General features: G+C 37.6%; 1 protein-coding gene across 2 annotated transcripts; it reads right to left on the reverse strand.

Annotated features, from left to right (window-relative positions):
• Positions 1-1,650: 1,650 nt before the first annotated feature.
• Positions 1,651-6,257, reverse strand: LOC107822143 (transcription factor MYBS3). Of its 2 annotated transcripts, XM_016648646.2 has the most exons (4): positions 5,591-6,257; positions 4,343-4,551; positions 3,434-3,911; positions 1,651-2,652 (listed from the first exon to the last, which is right to left on the reverse strand). In XM_016648646.2, exons 1-4 carry the CDS (start codon positions 5,874-5,876, stop codon positions 2,621-2,623), a joined length of 1,005 nt encoding a protein of 334 aa, XP_016504132.1. In that variant the 5' UTR covers positions 5,877-6,257; the 3' UTR covers positions 1,651-2,620. The 2 variants fall into 2 exon arrangements, with proteins under 2 accessions (XP_016504132.1, XP_016504131.1); XM_016648645.2 differs by lacking the exon at positions 1,651-2,652 and having other exon boundaries at positions 3,157-3,911.
• Between the last annotated feature and the right edge of the window lie 11,933 nt (positions 6,258-18,190).

The following is an 18,190-nucleotide window of genomic DNA, read 5'->3' on the forward strand; positions in this document are numbered from 1 at the left end:
AGATTTCTGTTTTTCATCTTCATCTGTTCTTCCATATATTTTCCACCATTGATAGCCATTAAAAAGCTTGAAAGCTTTGAATTCAAATTTGGGTTTTCAAAAATCATTATTTGTTTGGATTGGGTGTTGTTGAAGATAATTGGGAATATGGTTTGGAGTTTATATCTCAATTTTGAGGGGTTTTGGTGAAAGATTAGACTTGGTTTTGACTGAATTTCAGATTGAAACTCGAAGAAGAAGAAGAAGAAGAAGAAGAAGAAGAAGAAGAAGAAGAAGAGAAGACATATTTCCAGAAATTGTAGAATTGTAGATAAATTGTAGATTGGGAAGACTAAAACTTCTACAAATCTTCTACAATTATGTCGAAAATGCCAATTATTCTACAATTAAAATGGGAATTGGGATATTAAAATTCAATGTATCCACTTTGTAGATATCTTGTAGATAAATTGTAGATTATTTGTATTCTGATTGTAGATGCATTGTTTTCTGTTTTCACAAATCTAAAACGACTAAAGCTTCTACAAAATCTTCTGCAAAAAACAATCTACAATTTATCTCCAATTTTTCTAATTTGACTACAATTTACTGCAAATTCTGGAAATATGTCTTCTTCTTCTTCTTCTTCTTCTTCTTCTTCTTCTTCTTCTTCTTCTTCTTCTTCTTCCTCTTCTTCTTCTTCTTCGAGTTTCAATCTAAAATTCAGCCAAAACCAAGTCTAAATCTTCACCAAAACCCCTCAAAATTGAGATATAAACTCCTAAACATATTCTGAATTATTTACAACAACACCCAATCAAAACAAATAATGATTTTTGAAAACTCAAATTTGAATTCAAAGCTTCAAAGCTTTTTAATTGGGGTCAACGGTGGAATTCAAAATAGAAACGTGGGGGAGGGGGGTACTCATTTTCCCTCAATATAACAGAGTGCTTGTAAAGATTAATTAAGGTCCAAAAACACACAATGAGTAGCTTATAATTTTTGCAAATAAACTTAATCTAAGTCTGTAAACCAAACTTAATTGTAGAAAGTGCTGGAGTTATCGAATTCAGTTTGTAAAAAATGGCATTACTGAGAATACGATGATTGAAGGCACTGCCAATGATATATTGCGGAAAAACAAGGAAAGAGAAGATACAGTCCTATAATTATGCCTAATATAAATGCACCCTTAATTATATCCCTAATTTGAATTATGGTATATAAATGATAATTTGGTATACTGAAATGTAATTAACTCAAACCTTAAACATTGAGGGTAATAAGGTTTCATATGTGGTATAGGAAGGTAAAAATCCCATCACATTATGGTCATGAAAATCAAACTGAATTGTTGAATGAAATTGAATCATAATTCATGTAATACAAAAGAGAAAAATAAAAAAATTCCGAGATGGTACTTTAATATGGATTCTTATCTTGAACACAGGCAGATCTATTTTTGGAGCAGAAGGGTCATCAGACCCCGTTAACTTCGGCAAAAATTCGAAATATATAGGTATATATTTATTGAAAAATGTAATATAATTTACTTAAAACCCTTAAGCTGAAAAGTCAGATGAGGCACTAATTGAGTAGTTCATCTTCAAATCCTAGGTCCGCAAATATTTGCATAGTACCTCAATAGATGAGGAAGCATTAGATGTAGACGATAGAACAAGGGGGTGGGAATCAATTATATATAAGTTCACATTTTACTGGAACTGATCAAGACTATATGTGACTTCTCAAAAAGCAAACAATATAGGTAACAATTTAAGAAAATAAATGATGATAACATAGTGTTAATCCTCCATCTTCAATCTATGGATCATGATTCGAGTCACACTAAGGTAAATAGATCCCCGAGGAAAAAGTAGAACATGAAATAGCTTTTGATATTCTTCTTAAAGGGGACTCCTCTCGACTATTTCATTAGGTACCTGCTACTCTCGACTATTTTATTACGTACCTACTACCTTCACCAGCACATAAATAGGATAATTCTGCCCACCGAGTACAGTTCTACGCTTCAACAAGTCTTTCCTAAGTGCACACTCATTTCTAACGCTCAGTGGTTGAGTCATTTGCCCTCCACCGGGAAACCTTCAACACACACATTTACCTACATGTGTGTTTCTGTGTATTGTCCACACTATTTGCTACATTCAGTCATTCACCTTCTACTGGCCCGTTCATCTTCTTTTCTGTTTCTTCTTAGTTTAGATGATTTCACTTCAATGGCAGATATTGCGAGGAGATGGCTTTTCTATTACCAATTTGTAAGCATCTTCAATGCAGACCTCCAGTTCACCCAAATTACTGCAAGGTTTTCCCTCCTAGAATTCATGTTCCTAAACACTAGTGGGATTTCTGCAAACTCAAAGTAGCAAAAGAAAACTAAATCTCCACTTAAAATGTACCCAACAAACATGTCCCTCACTATTCCAAGACTTCTCATATAAATTGGTACTTGTCTTTGTATCAACATAACATCTCCAACCAGTCCAACTTTCTGCAGAGCGGTATGCCGATGCTTAGCTCAATGACAGGTAGCATATCTATCACTCAATCTGCACACAGTAGCTGGTGCATGGCTCAAATTGCATGCATAATGAGGTATTGGGGCTGCATCAGTTTATCGTTGCTCAGTTCCTTCAGGAATCAGACCTACAAGGAAAAGACAGAAAAACCAAATCTTTAACTCGTCCTTTGCTTTCTCCACACGAACTTATCAACAACCCAGAACAGAACTTCGTCTATAGCGGAACATATTAAGGCACGACTCCAACATTCAGATCCAACAAGATTCCAAAGCACCTTATAAAGATATAAAAGCTCAGAGAAGAACCTCCTCTTTCAGTCCTGCCATTCTTTTAAACTATCTTCATTATGTAATAGTCATACTCTTGACAAGTTGATACTATCATTTAGCAAAATATACTTGCGCATAACTTATATAAGTCATCCACCGAACTACATTTTCACATCTCCACAAAACTTTTATATGCACTGCCAGGTTTACGATAACAGGCGTAGAACAAGAATCCCTGTTTCTTTATACCTGACCTGAAGAGCTAAGCATTCTTTAGCATAGTAGCACCTCCAATTAACAAAAAAAAAAAAGGACTTTACTACATCAATTAGTCACAGTCGCGACAATCTAACAAAAAATTAAAAGAAAACAAAGCAGGAGAACTAAATCTTTTGACCAAAGTCAAAATGTTAATAACTTGAATACTTCAAAACAAGAGTGCCTACAAGCTACGAGAGTACTGCCAACTAAGACGTTAACCCCTAAACAAATCTTATTAAGATCGACCCAACAAATAGAACTATAACTAACCCAACCCAACAAAACTACATAACATTATCATATATTAACAGGAAACATATCATGTGAATGCACCCCACTAAACTGCATGGATTGGACTGTGGCTAGAGTTCATGCCTGAGCTACCAGATGAAGGATTAGCATGGAAAGCTGACTGCCTGGAGGAGCCCTCAACCAGTTTTAGTGAGAGAGAAGATGGTTTGGCATCACCAATGGATTCTCCTAAACTTAGCTTTGACATACCAACCAGCTCATCAACATTAATTGGACTCTTTGAATGAACAGCTGTTGGCTTAAGAACTTCATGGGTCTCTGCTTTTGCCGGCTCTGCAGTATAACCTGGCCAACATGGATAAGGCATCGGGAAAAATGGGGCGACATAAGCAGGATATACTAGTGGATGAGGATATTGTGAACTTTCTTGTTTAGGAACTGAAAGTTCCCCATCGTTGGAGTTGGCAGAAGCTACTGAACCCATTGATTCACATTCTTCATCCACAGAAGGAGTAGGAGGCAATGGATTGTTGCTTTGCATCTCGCCTTGTGGAGGATCATCTGCAAGGAAATCCCTTGATACCATTGGAGTGTCGCCCGACTATGGTAATTAACAGAAAAGAAAAAGAAAAGAGAACAAACATTAAAAGTAAATACATTGAAGCCAAGCGTGGAGAAAAGATTGTAGATTACATTCAAAATCCAAGATGAGGTAAGAAAGTGTCCAAGTGCCAAAAAAACATTACAAGTTCAATCAAAAGGTATGATGTTATAGCCTATAGGTATGTGCATCTTTGACATAACAGATGATAGCAATATGGAACAGCACTAGACATCTAGTTGATGAAGTTTGCAAGATAACAATGATAATAGAGAATCATTATTCTGTCCTAGATCAACGAGAATAAGAGTAGAACGAACGACAACATCTTTTATCAAAGACAACAAGTTTACAATTTCATGGTGATAATAAGGTTCATATAACTTAATGAGGGGCGCATTAAAATCATCTATAAGTGAGATTTCACTTACCTCATCAGCAACAATATCAAACAGGCTGGAGCGTCTTTTTCTCCTTGACATATTACTTTGCCTAATGAAATATTTCTGGGCGTGGCTTGCTACCTGCGTTGGCGTTCTAGAAATTACATAGTTACGAGCAATTCCACGCCAATCACCTTTACCAAGTTTTTGCAAACCAAGTAGAAACATCCTATGCTCCTCCTCAGTCCAGGGAACCCCTGTGCAATTAAGTTTAAAGTTATTTCAAGAACCAACCCAGCAAGAAAACCTATTGCAATATAAATCCCTCAGTAGCAATATCAATTTTCTCAACTCCGGCACTTCTGAAAAAACATAATCACCATAAAGAAGAAAGAAATTCCATTAATTTGAAAATCAACTATTGCCACAATGAGAAGTGCATCTGTAAAGGATGAAGAGTTTCAAGATATCATTGAAACAACAGCAGCTGACAGTAAATTAGAGTTTCAAGCAACTCATACACAAGTTGACGTTAGCATTAAGTGACAATTCGATCAGACCGTAAATTAGAGTTTCAAGCAACTCATACAAAAGTTGACGTTAGTTTGACAATTCGATCAGTCATGCTTATGCTATGTCTGGTCAGGGGCGAAGTTATGTTGGCCCAAGGGTGGTCAACTTCGCCGAAAAATTATACTACGTATAAGGTAAAATCCCTTATTAAATTTTACCACTGTGTCTGGTCACTGAGTAAAGAGGAATATGATACACAAATAACTTGATTCACAAAAAAGGAACTAAGAAAATCATAAAGCTGGCAAAGGTTTGCAATAAATTTCCGTGCCAATGAAGTGATCCGGGAAAACATACATCCTTGTTTACACATTCCATTTTGATTGAAAAAAAGTTATGACAGCAAATTGGATAGAGAAAACCATTAACCTTTGCCAAACTGAAAGCTCCCAATATCTTTTGTTTTTCTCTTACACATCAAAACTATAAACTTGAAACACATGTTAATAGTATCTTATTTCTGCACATTCATTTACAATAACAAATAGTACGAAAAATTGCAGCTTGTTTAGATAAAAATACCAAATATCTCACCTTATTATTTAAATTGGATACTTTAATCATAATTCATAAATCTCAGATATGCACACATTTAACACAACCAAGAACCAAAAAAAGCAAACACAATTCCTAAACCTTTACCTTATCAAAAAAAAAAAAAAAAACACAATTCCTAAGACCCAAAAAGATAAAATTTCTCAAAAATGAAAAAAAAAATCAAACCTTTTTTCCTTTCACGGCTAGAGGAAGAACCAGCAACAAAATCTTCAGAAGCATAACCATCAGCAGAACCACCAACAGCAGGGTGATCAGGTGTATTACCAGGTGAGTCATGAACGGCACCGTTTAATGGACCACTGCTACTAGCAAAATGGGTCAAGTTACCCATACTAGCACTTTTTCGGATCAACCCATCAGTCAATCGGACCCCAAATAACTTCACACCTCTATTTGGACAAGTCCTTGAGTTATGTCCATTAGTACTGCAATGTGAACACCGACGGGTCATAGCTGAAAAAACCCGAATTCCAATCAAATCCCAGATATAACCCGATCCAATCAAATCCTAAAACAAGATCCAAATCCGAATGGGTCTTTTTTTACATGATCCAAGAAAAGAACAACAAGAAAAAGAGATAATTTTTGGGTGATAGTATATGATTGAAGTGTTTTAATTTTTGTTTTTTGCTAGAATCGAAGTTATGTGGATACAGATATAGATATAGTGAGAGAAAGTTGTGTGTGTTTTGAGGAAGAAAATGTTTATAGAGAGAGAAAGGATGATGGACACGACAATAAAAAAAAAATTTAGGTCTAAGGTAGAGAGATAAGAAAGGAAACAACTTGGTATAGCTGAGCCGGAGGTGGCAATGTGGTAATTATGTGAGGTAGGTGGCTTCATTTTTGGGTAATACCATAAAAGATTTTTGTAGATTTAGATAATGTACTTTAATATTTATTCCATCTAATGGAGACATGTTGAAAAATTTAGTATACCATTTTTGGATTAAATCTAGATATTCTGATTTATTTTAAAACTTTTTTAAAATAAATTTTCAGACCTCACTTGTTGGAATATATTATTGTTGTTCTAAATAAAGTCCTCTAATATTAAGTTTCTCCCGATAACTATATGTCTGATTCTAACATATGATCCTGATTTGCATTTGTGATCTCTTGTACATTGAGTTGTCTATGGGGCTTTTTTTTTAAGAATCTTAGCAAAACTCTCCTATAACTTCTGCCACAACCTCTGTTATTTGGGTGAACACTTTGTGCGTACTGGATAAATTTTTCACTGTGTAAATTACAAACCACACAAGAAATGTAAATTTTACTGGGCAAGCCCTATGCGAAAAGCTCGGCCCAAAAGACATTAACAGGAATCGATCTCAAGTCATGATCATCTATATGGATGACTGTCCTCCAAACCAATTAGGTCATCCCGAAGAGACCTATGGAACTTTTTCAATAATGTGTTTATTAACCAAATCTTTAGATGTTTAGATTTGGATTATGTAATGTAAACAGGTTGTTTAAGTAAGATTATTAAATATTAATTCTGTAATAATTATATTTATTTGTGGAATGTGTGGATTAGTTTTATCAGGTACTTTCACACCATGGTCAAAAAATTATTGTGATTATAAAATTTGTTTATTCCAAAAAAAAAACTTGAGGTACTAAAACTAAAACAGACCAAAGGAACGTGCTGGGTACGTGTAGGTGTTCAAAAAAACCCGAAAATAGAACCAAACCGAAAACCAAATCAAACCGATCAAAAAAATCGATATTTTTTGGTTTAGTTTGATTTTGGTTTTAGTTTTAATCAATCAATTTCTAAAGTTTCTAAAATTTTATAGTACAGTTCTTTGCCTTCGTATTCTAGATGGGTAGTTTTCTTTTGTTAAAAATAATATATTTTTAATTGATTTCTTAAAGTATTCATCACTATTTGATTCAATTATAATCAATATATCTTGGTAAATGATAGATTTCTCAAAGGGCAATTGATTTGATAGTGTTACGTTGAAAATGTAGTCGCCGGAATATGTGTTTGGTAGTGTATGTCTTATATTTAAGAAAAAATCGACAAATAACCGAAAAAACAGAAAATCCGACATAAACCGAATCGAGAAAAATTAACTTAATTAGTTTGGTTTGGTTCTAATATTTGAAAAAACGACTTACTTGGTTTGCTTCCTTTTTAAAGAAAAATCGATCCAAACCGAACCATGAACACCCCTAACTATTTTCCTTGTTGAAATTATCCCATGTTGTTTGATTGCCTTGAATTTTAAAAAGTATTATTGGTATTGCCAAAATATTACGTAAAATAGGAGAAATGACTTGATTGAATATTAGGTGCTAAGTAACTTTTTAAAATATATTTTAATTCATAAGTACTTTATATCACTTGTTTCAACCAGTACAATATCCTTCAAAAAATGATTTAACTAGCAAATAATTTTGTAAGACAAATATTTTTCATGAAATAATTACATCAAATGCACCCAATTAAGAGTTTACAATCTTAATTTTAGCATTTATACTCTACCTCCTCCTAAACAGTACCTTTAAGTTTTCTAAAGTTAGTCCGACAAATAGTAGTATTATCACTTTTAGGCCGCGCCAGAAACTATTTACATATGGTAGTCGAAAAAGTATATAAAACTTGTATAATTTTTGTATATAACATACATAATGTATATATATAAAAAAAATACAAATTTTATATATTTTTTTACTATTATTTTTATAACGGCGATACAATATCATTTTTCCGACAAACAAAAAAATATTCATTTTAGAGAAATTCAAGATATCATTATGAATTTGATATCACTAGAATAATTGTGGTTGATAATTATATGTGCCGTATTTGAAGTAAATATTCTTTCGTTCACAACATGTCCAAGTAAGAGAAAAAGAAGTCAAATTGAATACCAAAATTCCCGACCCCCATTAGAAATTCACAAGACCCAAAACAATAATAATGCAAAAACGCGTGGAAAATAAAGTTTAAGTTTAGGGTGTGTTTGGTATGAACGAAAAACATTTTCCAAAAAATATTTTTCAATTTTTCTATGTTTGGTTGGCTAAAATGTTTTGGAAAACATTTTCCTTATCAATTCATTTTCCTCCAATTGGAGGAAAATGTTTTCCTTATCAAGAGAAGGAAAAATATTTTCCAAAGCACCTTCCCCACCCTCACCAACCCACCCCATCCCCTCTCCAAAAAAGGTTTTTTTTTTTTTTCAAATTTCAGTTTTTCCGTTACCACCCACCCTACTACCCTTCACGCCTCCCCGCAAAAAAATAATTTTTTTTTTCAAATTTCTGTTTTTTCGTTTTTCTGCACCACCCACCCAACCCCCAACTCCCCCACCTCCCACCCACCCGCAAAAAAAAAATTTACCCACCCGCAAAAAAATAATTTACTTTTTTTTTTGTAATTTAAATTTCTGTTTTTTTTACTGCCCACCTGCCCCCCTGCCCCGCCCTACCGAAAAAAATATTCACCCAACTACCCCTCTATCCCCGCACAAAAAAAAAATTAAAATATATTTTTCAGTTTTAATTTTATTATTTATCGGTTTAAAGGCTCAAAATTTTACAAGTTCCAAAATTATGAGTTCGGAGGTTTATGTGTTTGGAAGTTTACGGGTTTAGAAATTATAAAGTTTACGGGTTCAAAATTCCGCAGTTTTGAATAGCAGTTCGAAAGTTTATGAAATTTGTGAGTCCGGAAGGTTGTTGGTTTGAAAGTTTATGGCTTCATGTTTATTATATCTAAACTATTTATGAATACTCTTGATAAGTCATTTTCCTTAATTTGCATACCAAACACCAGAAAATGAATAAGATTACTACTTGTTTTCCAAGAAAATATTTTCCATTATACCAAACACACCCTTAATTTTTTTTTCCTTTATGTCAAGGCAAAGAATGTAGAATACTAGTAGGTCAAACACGTCTAAAAAGAAGTAGCTGGGAATTGATCAATAATGACAGCCAAAGTTTGTGGAAATTACGTTTGAGACTTTAGTCCAAAGGGAAATTTGTTTGCTTTTACTACTAGAGCTAAAAGACAAAACCAACAAGTAAAAACAAATCTGATATCTTTATCTACGTCTCTTTAATAAATTAATGAGACTGTGGATTTTTATTGTGCATGTATCTCTATACAATAATGATTAAGAACAAGGATGTCCCTCAATAATAGAGAGACAATCTGATTTGTTTGAGATCATATTGAGCCCCAAAAACCTTAGATCCCTTATATTGTTGGTACACCAACAATGGTGCATCACGTGATTGTTCATGGGTTTTTCCAGAATTGTTTTCTATTTATATGTTCATTAATTAATCCTATTAATATAGGTTCGTGTCGAATACAACAACAACAATAAATCCAGTGAAATCTCATAAGTAGAGTCTGAAAAGGATAGTGCTTAAGCAGACTTTACCTATATCCTAAGAAGTTAGAGAACTTATTTTTGATAGTCCCTCAGCTCAACAGAGATTCGTGTCAAATAAATTTAATAGTAAAGCATTTTCTATTCAAAGATTTTTCTTGTTATTTTTAAGTTCAATTTTTTTTTTTTTTTTGAAAAGTCCGACAATTTTCTTCTTTTTTAAGGTTCTCAAAACAGTTCCAAACAACAACAAAAAAAATTAAGATCTTAAAATTAAGCAGCTATATCTTCAATTTTCTGTTGGTACTTGCAAATTATTACGAAAGAGTTATTTCGCTGGTAGTTAACATTGCAGTAGTTTAAAAACTTTAAACTGAAAATTAGTTAAAATGAAACTTTAGATGAATTCCAAAGGTATGTCTCAACTCTCTAGTAACTGGTCTTAAATTAATACACGAACGAACAAAGCAACATTTAAAGTTATTTACATTCATTGTATAAAGAATTATTAAACTATCATTACAATTTAATTAACTATATTTTCTAGATAATAATATCAAGTTTGTTATAAAAAAAAATTACGTGCTATTGAAGTACATTTTACCTAATGCTACAAAAAAAATCTCGGTCAGAATTCAAAAGAAAAATAGAAGAAGACGAATAGTTTTGACTTATCCATACCTAATCCATAACTTTAAAAGACTCCAGATAAAATGGAATGAGATAATGGGAGACCATTTTTAGCCGAAAAGAGGAATATGTTTTACCCTTTGTGTTCAGTCAGATGATTGGGCACGTAACTACTATTGCGAGGTACACTATAGTATGGTTAAAAAAGAGGTTACAATTATTTGGTACTATAAATTTACTGATTCGATTAGTTCATAATTTCATATTTATGCTTTGTATCGTATCATATTTAAATGGGGATGTTGAGATGAATGTATGGTCAAACCAGGAAAGACATGATCAGGAATGAAGTTATTAAGGACAAAGTAGGAGTAACATCTGTGGAGGACAAGTTGCAGGAGTCGAGGTTGAGATGGTTCGGACATGTGTAGAGGAGAGACATAAATGCTCCGATCAGGAGGTGTGAGAGGTTGTCCATTGCAGGTCTGAGGAAGGGAAGGGATAGGCCTAAGAAGTATTGGGGAAAGGTAGGACATGTCATTGATCCAGCTTACCGAGGATATGACCCACGATAGAAAGACGTGAGGTCGAGGATTAGGGTTGTAGGTTGACAGATAGTAGTGTGTTCCGCCTAGGCTTACCAGTAGTACTAGGACTATTTTTGTATGGGTCCAAATTTGACCGATCACGACCAACGACTGGGTATCTTCGAGTCGACGTCCCAAGGGAAACGACCTTAGGGCAAAAGAAGAGATTGTACGACCCTTGTAATAGTATAAGCCCATTAGGGGACATTAAGAATATTCCCTCGAATATTCTTTGTATTTTGCTTCTTACAATTTAGAGGTTTTTCTATCTTAGTATAAAAGGAGGATAGGAACATTGTAACAGGGCATTCGGACCTGGGGGAGATTACGATTCTTGAACGAAAAGAAATTTAACAACAATCTTCTCTTTATCCGTTATCCTCTCTAAAGATTATTACATTTAGCTAAGATTTATCCCTTCATCTTAGATTGATTTGTCCAAAAAGATTTTCGTATCTTTTGAGTCAAACAATTTGGCGCTGTCTGTGGGGATTTCTACAGCTGAAATCGTAGTTTTCATCTAGATTCTTGAAAGTGATAATCACTTTTCTTCAAACTTTGTAAAAACCAACGATGGCGGGAGAAGGGGAAGCGAGGTTAAAGGCAGTAGTGGATGTCTCGAATAATCTCCTGAATTCCCTCAGCGAAGCCAGTGGAGAAGACAATGAGAATGCAACACCAAGTGCTACACCAGAGGGGGAGATCTCACCTCTTCTACACGGGGATCTAACGATCTTGCGCGAAAGGGGAGCCTCAACATCGGCGACAGGAGAAGCGCCACTAGCAGTCAAAAGGCTACTGGAAGAATGGTTAACGAGTGCCTTGAGTAACATGCTCAAGAAACCCACTCAAGGAGGCGTCGAAGACGCGCCACCTACAGAAATCGCAGTTGTCGCCGATGAGCCAAGCGCTACACGAACAGGTAACACCCGCACTGCTACTAATGCAGGTGACGGTGCACTTATGGCTATCTTAAAGAAAATGAAAGAGATGAAAAATGAGAACAAAACACTCCACGATAGATGAAGGAACATCAGGAGAGGGTTGACAAAATACCAGGCGCTCGATCCGAAGTTATTACCAAAACATGATGTGGGCCGATTCGTCGAATAGCCATACAGTGAAGGAGCAGCTCCCCATTCTATTCCAAAGACTTTCAAAATGCTGTCATGCTTGAAAATATACGACAGGACCATGGACCCGAAGGATCACTTAATACATTATGTTACCGTAGTAAAGGGCAATGATCTATCAAAAGAATAGGTACCATTTGTGCTGCTAAAAAAGTTCGGTGAGACTATGACGGGGGGGAGCATTGACATGGTACTCCCAACTACCAGCACGATCGATATCGACGTTCAAAGAGATTGTAGATAAATTCGCCACTGCTCACGCGGGAGCGAAGAAGGCCGAGGCTAGGGTTAATGATATATTCACCGTCAGGCAAATGACAGGCGAGGGACTTCGAGATTTCCTAGCCCGATTCAATGGAGTAAGGATGTGTCTACCGAACGTGTCAGAAGGGATGGCAGTAGCAGCCTTTCAAAATGGGTTAAACAGGAACGGATCAAAAGCAACAAAAAAACTACTCAGCAGACTCATGAAGTACCCCCTACCACATAGGAAGAGATCCACAACGCCTATTGCGCAGAGGTGAGGGCAGACGAGGATGACCTGAACGGCCCGCTTCAGCGATTAACATCAGTCCAGACTGAGACAAGGAGAGATCGACGTAATGACGGGTGAAGGGATCAACTACCATGCTTCAATCGAGAAAGGCATCAGCCCTATGTCCGAACATCCAACCCACCCCCTCCGCGACATGCGGATGTCGTGCCCCGCACACTGCACCCCTTCGAAACGAAAGAGGTATGCCTCTATTACTATCTGCTCATAATTTTTGTGTTTCCCCTTCAGAGATAGTGTATGCACTGGAAAAACTGGGAACGAAGGTGTAGTGGCCGCAAAAGATGAAATCGGATCCAAGCACCATGAGGTCGAACGTCCTATGTGAATTCCACCAGGAAAGAGGACACAAGACCGAAGATTGCATAGGTATGCGACAAGAAGTAGTGAGGATATTAAACTAGGGGTACCTGAAAGAACTGCTAAGCGATAAAGGATGGGCCAACATCGCTCGAGGACGCGACCCATCTCAAGGACCTCCAAAGCCACCATCACCAGCTCATACCATACAAATGATCATTGGCGGTGGTGACGACACGGTAATCAACCATGTGAAGTTCACCACCACGCATAAACTCAAACGGACAGTCGCCCACGAACGGTATAACGACCTCGAAGATAGTATCATCTTCGATAAGTTGGATACCGACAGTTTGTCTTTCCCTCACTATGATGATTTGGTTATAACTTTACGCATCGCAGATACTGATGTAAAAAGAATAATGGTGTATGACGGAAGCGGCACGTGTATTGTTCACCCATGAGTTCTCATGCAAATGAGGCTCGAGGATAAAATAATACCGCGTTGCATAAAACTAACGGGTTTTAATAATGCAGTGGAGCGGACATCTGGAGAAATAGTACTACATGTCCTGGCAGGAGGGGTTACTCTAGAGATGACATTCCATATCATGAACCAGAAAATGGCCTACAACGCTATCATAGGGCGACCATGGATACACGCCATGCGAGCCGTCCCTACAAGCTTCTATCAAGTAATCAAATTTCCTACCCCATGAGGAATATTCAGCATCCGAGGCGAGCTGCGTACCGCCCAAGAATGCTACCGGATCGCCCAAGATTGCACACACACCAAGCAACTAAAAGGGGCAAGTGAGGAAGTATAGCAATCAACCATGTCGGGAACCAAACCCGATGCACAAGTAGAGGCCATCAAAGACCCGGACATCATAGAAGCTTGCAAGGCAACCATAGATGATCTCGACCCCGTCCAATTGGATATCACCGATAGCACCAAAAAGGCTTATGTTGGACACAACCTCACGGAGCCAGGTGAGTATCGTGAGTTTTTAACTAACAACGCTAATTTGTTTGCTTTTTCCCACTCAGATATTCTAGGAATCCCAAGGGATATCGGAACATACAAGCTGAATGTCGATCCACTTTATCCGCGGGTACGAAAAATGAGAAGAAAGCTCAATGTCGCAATCAATGAAGCGGTCAGCGAGGAGGCTGATAAATTACTCGCCAACGGTTCCATCAGAGAATCGAAATACCCCCAATGGGTCGCCAATGTGGTCATGGTCAAAAAGAAGAACGGGAAATGGAAAATGTGTGTTGACTTCACCGATTTAAACAAAACATGCCTGAAAGACTCTTTTCCGTTACCCCACATCGACCAACTTATCAATGCAACAGCCGGGCATGAACTGCTGAGCTTCTTGGACGCCTACTCCGGTTATAACCAAATTCTAATGGCTGAAGAAGATCAAGAAAAGACCACTTTCATCACTCATCGAGGAACGTACTGCTATAAGGTGATGTCGTTCGGGCTTAAGAATGCAAGGGCCACGTATCAAAGGTTAATCACCAAAATGTTCAAAGAACAACTCAGTAAGACAATGGAGGTTTATATCGACGACATGCTAGTGAAGTCGACAAAAAAAGAAGATCACATTTAAATTCTGAGCTTCTTGGACGCCTACTCCGGTTATAACCAAATTCTAATGGCTGAAGAAGATCAAGAAAAGACCACTTTCATCACTCATCGAGGAACGTACTGCTATAAGGTGATGTCGTTCGGGCTTAAGAATGCAAGGGCCACGTATCAAAGGTTAATCACCAAAATGTTCAAAGAACAACTCAGTAAGACAATGGAGGTTTATATCGACGACATGCTAGTGAAGTCGACAAAAAAAGAAGATCACATTGATCATCTGAATGAAGCCTTCGATATATTAAGGCAGTATGGGATGAAACTGAATCCCAAAAAGTGCGCCTTCGGCGTAACTTTTGAAAAGTTCCTTGGTTTCCTAGTATCACAAAGGGGAATCAAGGTCAACCCAGATCAAATCAGGGCCATCGATGCAATACCGGAGATACTGACCAACAAAAAGCAGGTGTAGAAACTAACAGGGCGAATAGCCGCCCTATCAAGGTTCATTTCACGATCCTCGAATAGATGCCACAAATTCTTCAATGTGCTAAGGAAAGACCACGGGCTGCAATGGAACGACAAATGCATCGACTCCCTGAGAAAGCTGAAAACATATCTATCCTCGCCACCACTACTCATCAAAGCGGACCCGGGTGAATGTCTACTTGTGTATCTGGCAGTTTCTGAAGTTGCGGTAAGCGCCGTCTTGGTCTGTGAAAACAAAGGTACGCAATCTCTGATTTACTATATCAGCAAAACTTTAATCGATGCCGAAATAAGGTACCCACACCTTGAAAAACAGGCTCTGGCATTGGTCGTAGCTTCACGAAAGTTTAGACCGTACTTTCAACATCACCCCATAAAGGTGGTGACAACCTTCCCCCCCAAGGGGTATCATACACAAACCCGAACTATCGGGTAGATTAGCCAAGTGGGCCATAGAACTAAGCGAGCACGACATAACGTATCAGCCGCGAACCGCCATTATGTCGCAGGTGCTCGCCGACTTTGTCGCTGATTTCAGCACGAAAATATTGCCCGAGGTAGAACAGGAAGCACTCCGCACTTCCACACATACTGACCTCTGGGTCCTCTACACCGATAGTGCCTCTAATGTCTCGGGATCGAGACTGGGACTCGTCCTCGAGGTCCCTACAGACAAAGTAATTCGCCAGTCCATACGATGCCCCGAGATGACTAACAACGAGGCTAAGCATAAAGCTGTTATTGCAGGTTTGAATTTAGCCCTCAAATACGGCGCTCAACGACTCGTCCTCCATTGCGACTCTCAACTCGTGGTGAACCAAGTCACCGGGACTTCCAAATCAAAGAGTAAAGACTACAAAAGTACCAGTCAGAAATCCACAAACTACTGCCGGAATTCGACGAATGCCGCCTTGACCAAATACCTAGGGCACCGAATATCGAAGCAGATGGCCTCGCCAAACTAGCTGCGGCCACCAAGAATATCAACAAGGAAAACGTGGTCACCCTCCTTCATTCCGCAATAGACCATGTCGAGGTACATTCTATAAACTTGACTTGGGACTGGTGTAACCGCTTCGTAGCCTATTTGTAGGATGGAACGCTCCCGCATGATAAAAAAGAAGCCAAAAAACTCTGGGTACAGGCAACCCGATACAACCTAGTAAATGGTGATCTCTACAAAAGAACGTGGCGGCCCCCTAGCCAAATGTCTTGGGCCACATCAAACAAGGTGAGTATTGGAAGAAGTATACGAAGGGCACTGCGACGCCCACACGGGAAACCGCACCCTCATTCGATGCCTCATCCGCGCCGGGTACTACTGGCCTACCATGAAAAAAGAAGTCGCGGATTATGTCCAAAGATGCGAACAATGTCAAAAGTACGCCTCTATGATACATCAAGCAGGGGAACTCCTTCATTCTGTTACTTCACTATGGCCATTTAAAAGTTGGTGTCAACAAGTGCTTATTGCCCAGATAGGAGAGAAGGCTATCACGACCCAAACCGATGGGCCGGGACGGGTACCCGGTACCTTACTCAATTGAGTACCAACGTAACGTATCTTTCTTAATACATCATCATATACACATGCATACGGGCCTAATAGGCCAACATGATCCTTTATAAACTCAAAACATAGGCCGACAAGGCCGTACAATCTTTTATGTACACGACATATGTCTACAAGCCTCTAAGAATACATAAATGTCATAAGGGTCGAGACAGAGTCCCGCCATACCCAACAATACACGTCTAAATTATACTAACCAAACGAGCAACTCCGAAGAAAATGGAGCGCACCAACATCTTTCGCTGAGCTGATAGCCTACTTGGAGGGCTTTTGACCTGTCTATTGGGACCTGCAGGCATGAAACGCAGCATCCCCAGGCAAAAGGGACGTCAGTAAGAATAATGTACTGAGTATGTAAGGCACATAAATAAATACATGAGAGATATGGAAGACATATAGAGTACATGACTCAACCTGTAAGTCTGAATAACTTTGTAAATCATAAATTACTTTTAACGTCATGCATATGCGTATGAATGTCATGTCGTGCATAGGTACATATTTCATAATATCATCAGCCTCTGAGGGCATCCCATCATATCATATCGGCCACTATGGGCAAAATCATCATCGTATACCAGCTGATCAGGTGGTGGTGCGTATATAATGCCATAACCTTTCCCATATCCCATATACATATATACATACATATATACGCGTATGTAACGCCGTTTGAATCATACTTACATATATATGCGTATATAACGCCGTTTGGATCATATTTCGGCCACTGTGGGCAATATCATCATCATATACCAGCTGATCAGGTGGAGGTGCGTATATAACGCTATAACCTTTTCCCATTCCATATACATATATTTACATATATACGTGTATATAACGTCATCTGGTCATGGGTCAATGCAGATGAATGCAATGCATGAAAAGTACGTCAATAAAATCATTCGGAAGGTCATAAGACCACTTTTCCTCTTGAGCAATATCATAAAGTAACATCTTTTCAACTTTCGTATTTTTCTGAGACCCATGAACAGATGATAAAATATTATGATACATGAGAATTAAAGAACATAGATATTTCTATTACTTCTATGAGAGTCACTTATGAAATTTGTGCATTTGCACGTTTCGTTCATATCGTATGGATCATGCCAAAAGAAAGAAGGGATAGCCTTAACATACCTGGAGTAGGGAAAAATTCGTATTACATTCTTGAAAAAGATTACATCGTACTCCTTAATCAAGCACTTTGCAAAATAAACTGGGTGTAACTTGCTAGGACTATATGGCATCTCCCAATCAACTTGATAGGCAAAAATTCAGAATTTTCAACCTCTAAATAATCGTCCAAGAAAGAAGTATCATCAATAGAATCGCCTATGAAGTTGCTATAGTCAAACGATTTTGCTCTCCTTTTCTCATATTGGGAGAAATCCATTCAAATCAATAAATTCTCCATATTCATAATTCATATACTAAAATTCTGCCCATGACTCTTGTTTGTGAAGTTCACAATGAACCATGCCAAGGAATATCAACAAGTATTCCGTTAGCCCCAACAGTTGTCTTTGTCATTATTGATTA

The sequence above is a fragment of the Nicotiana tabacum genome, chromosome 1 (assembly GCF_000715075.1).
Source record: "Nicotiana tabacum cultivar K326 chromosome 1, ASM71507v2, whole genome shotgun sequence".
Classification (NCBI taxonomy): Eukaryota; Viridiplantae; Streptophyta; class Magnoliopsida; order Solanales; family Solanaceae; genus Nicotiana; species Nicotiana tabacum.

Excerpts from the sequence above, each read along its gene's own strand:
- LOC107822143 (XM_016648645.2), bottom strand. The coding sequence starts at position 5,876 with ATGACCCGTCGGTGTTCACATTGCAGTACTAATGGACATAACTCAAGG. Across the intron at positions 4,552-5,590 it reads TAGCCGTGAAAGGAAAAAAG|GGGTTCCCTGGACTGAGGAG; the intron begins GTTTGATTTTTT and ends TTAATTGCACAG. Across the intron at positions 3,912-4,342 it reads TTGATATTGTTGCTGATGAG|TCGGGCGACACTCCAATGGT; the intron begins GTAAGTGAAATC and ends TAATTACCATAG.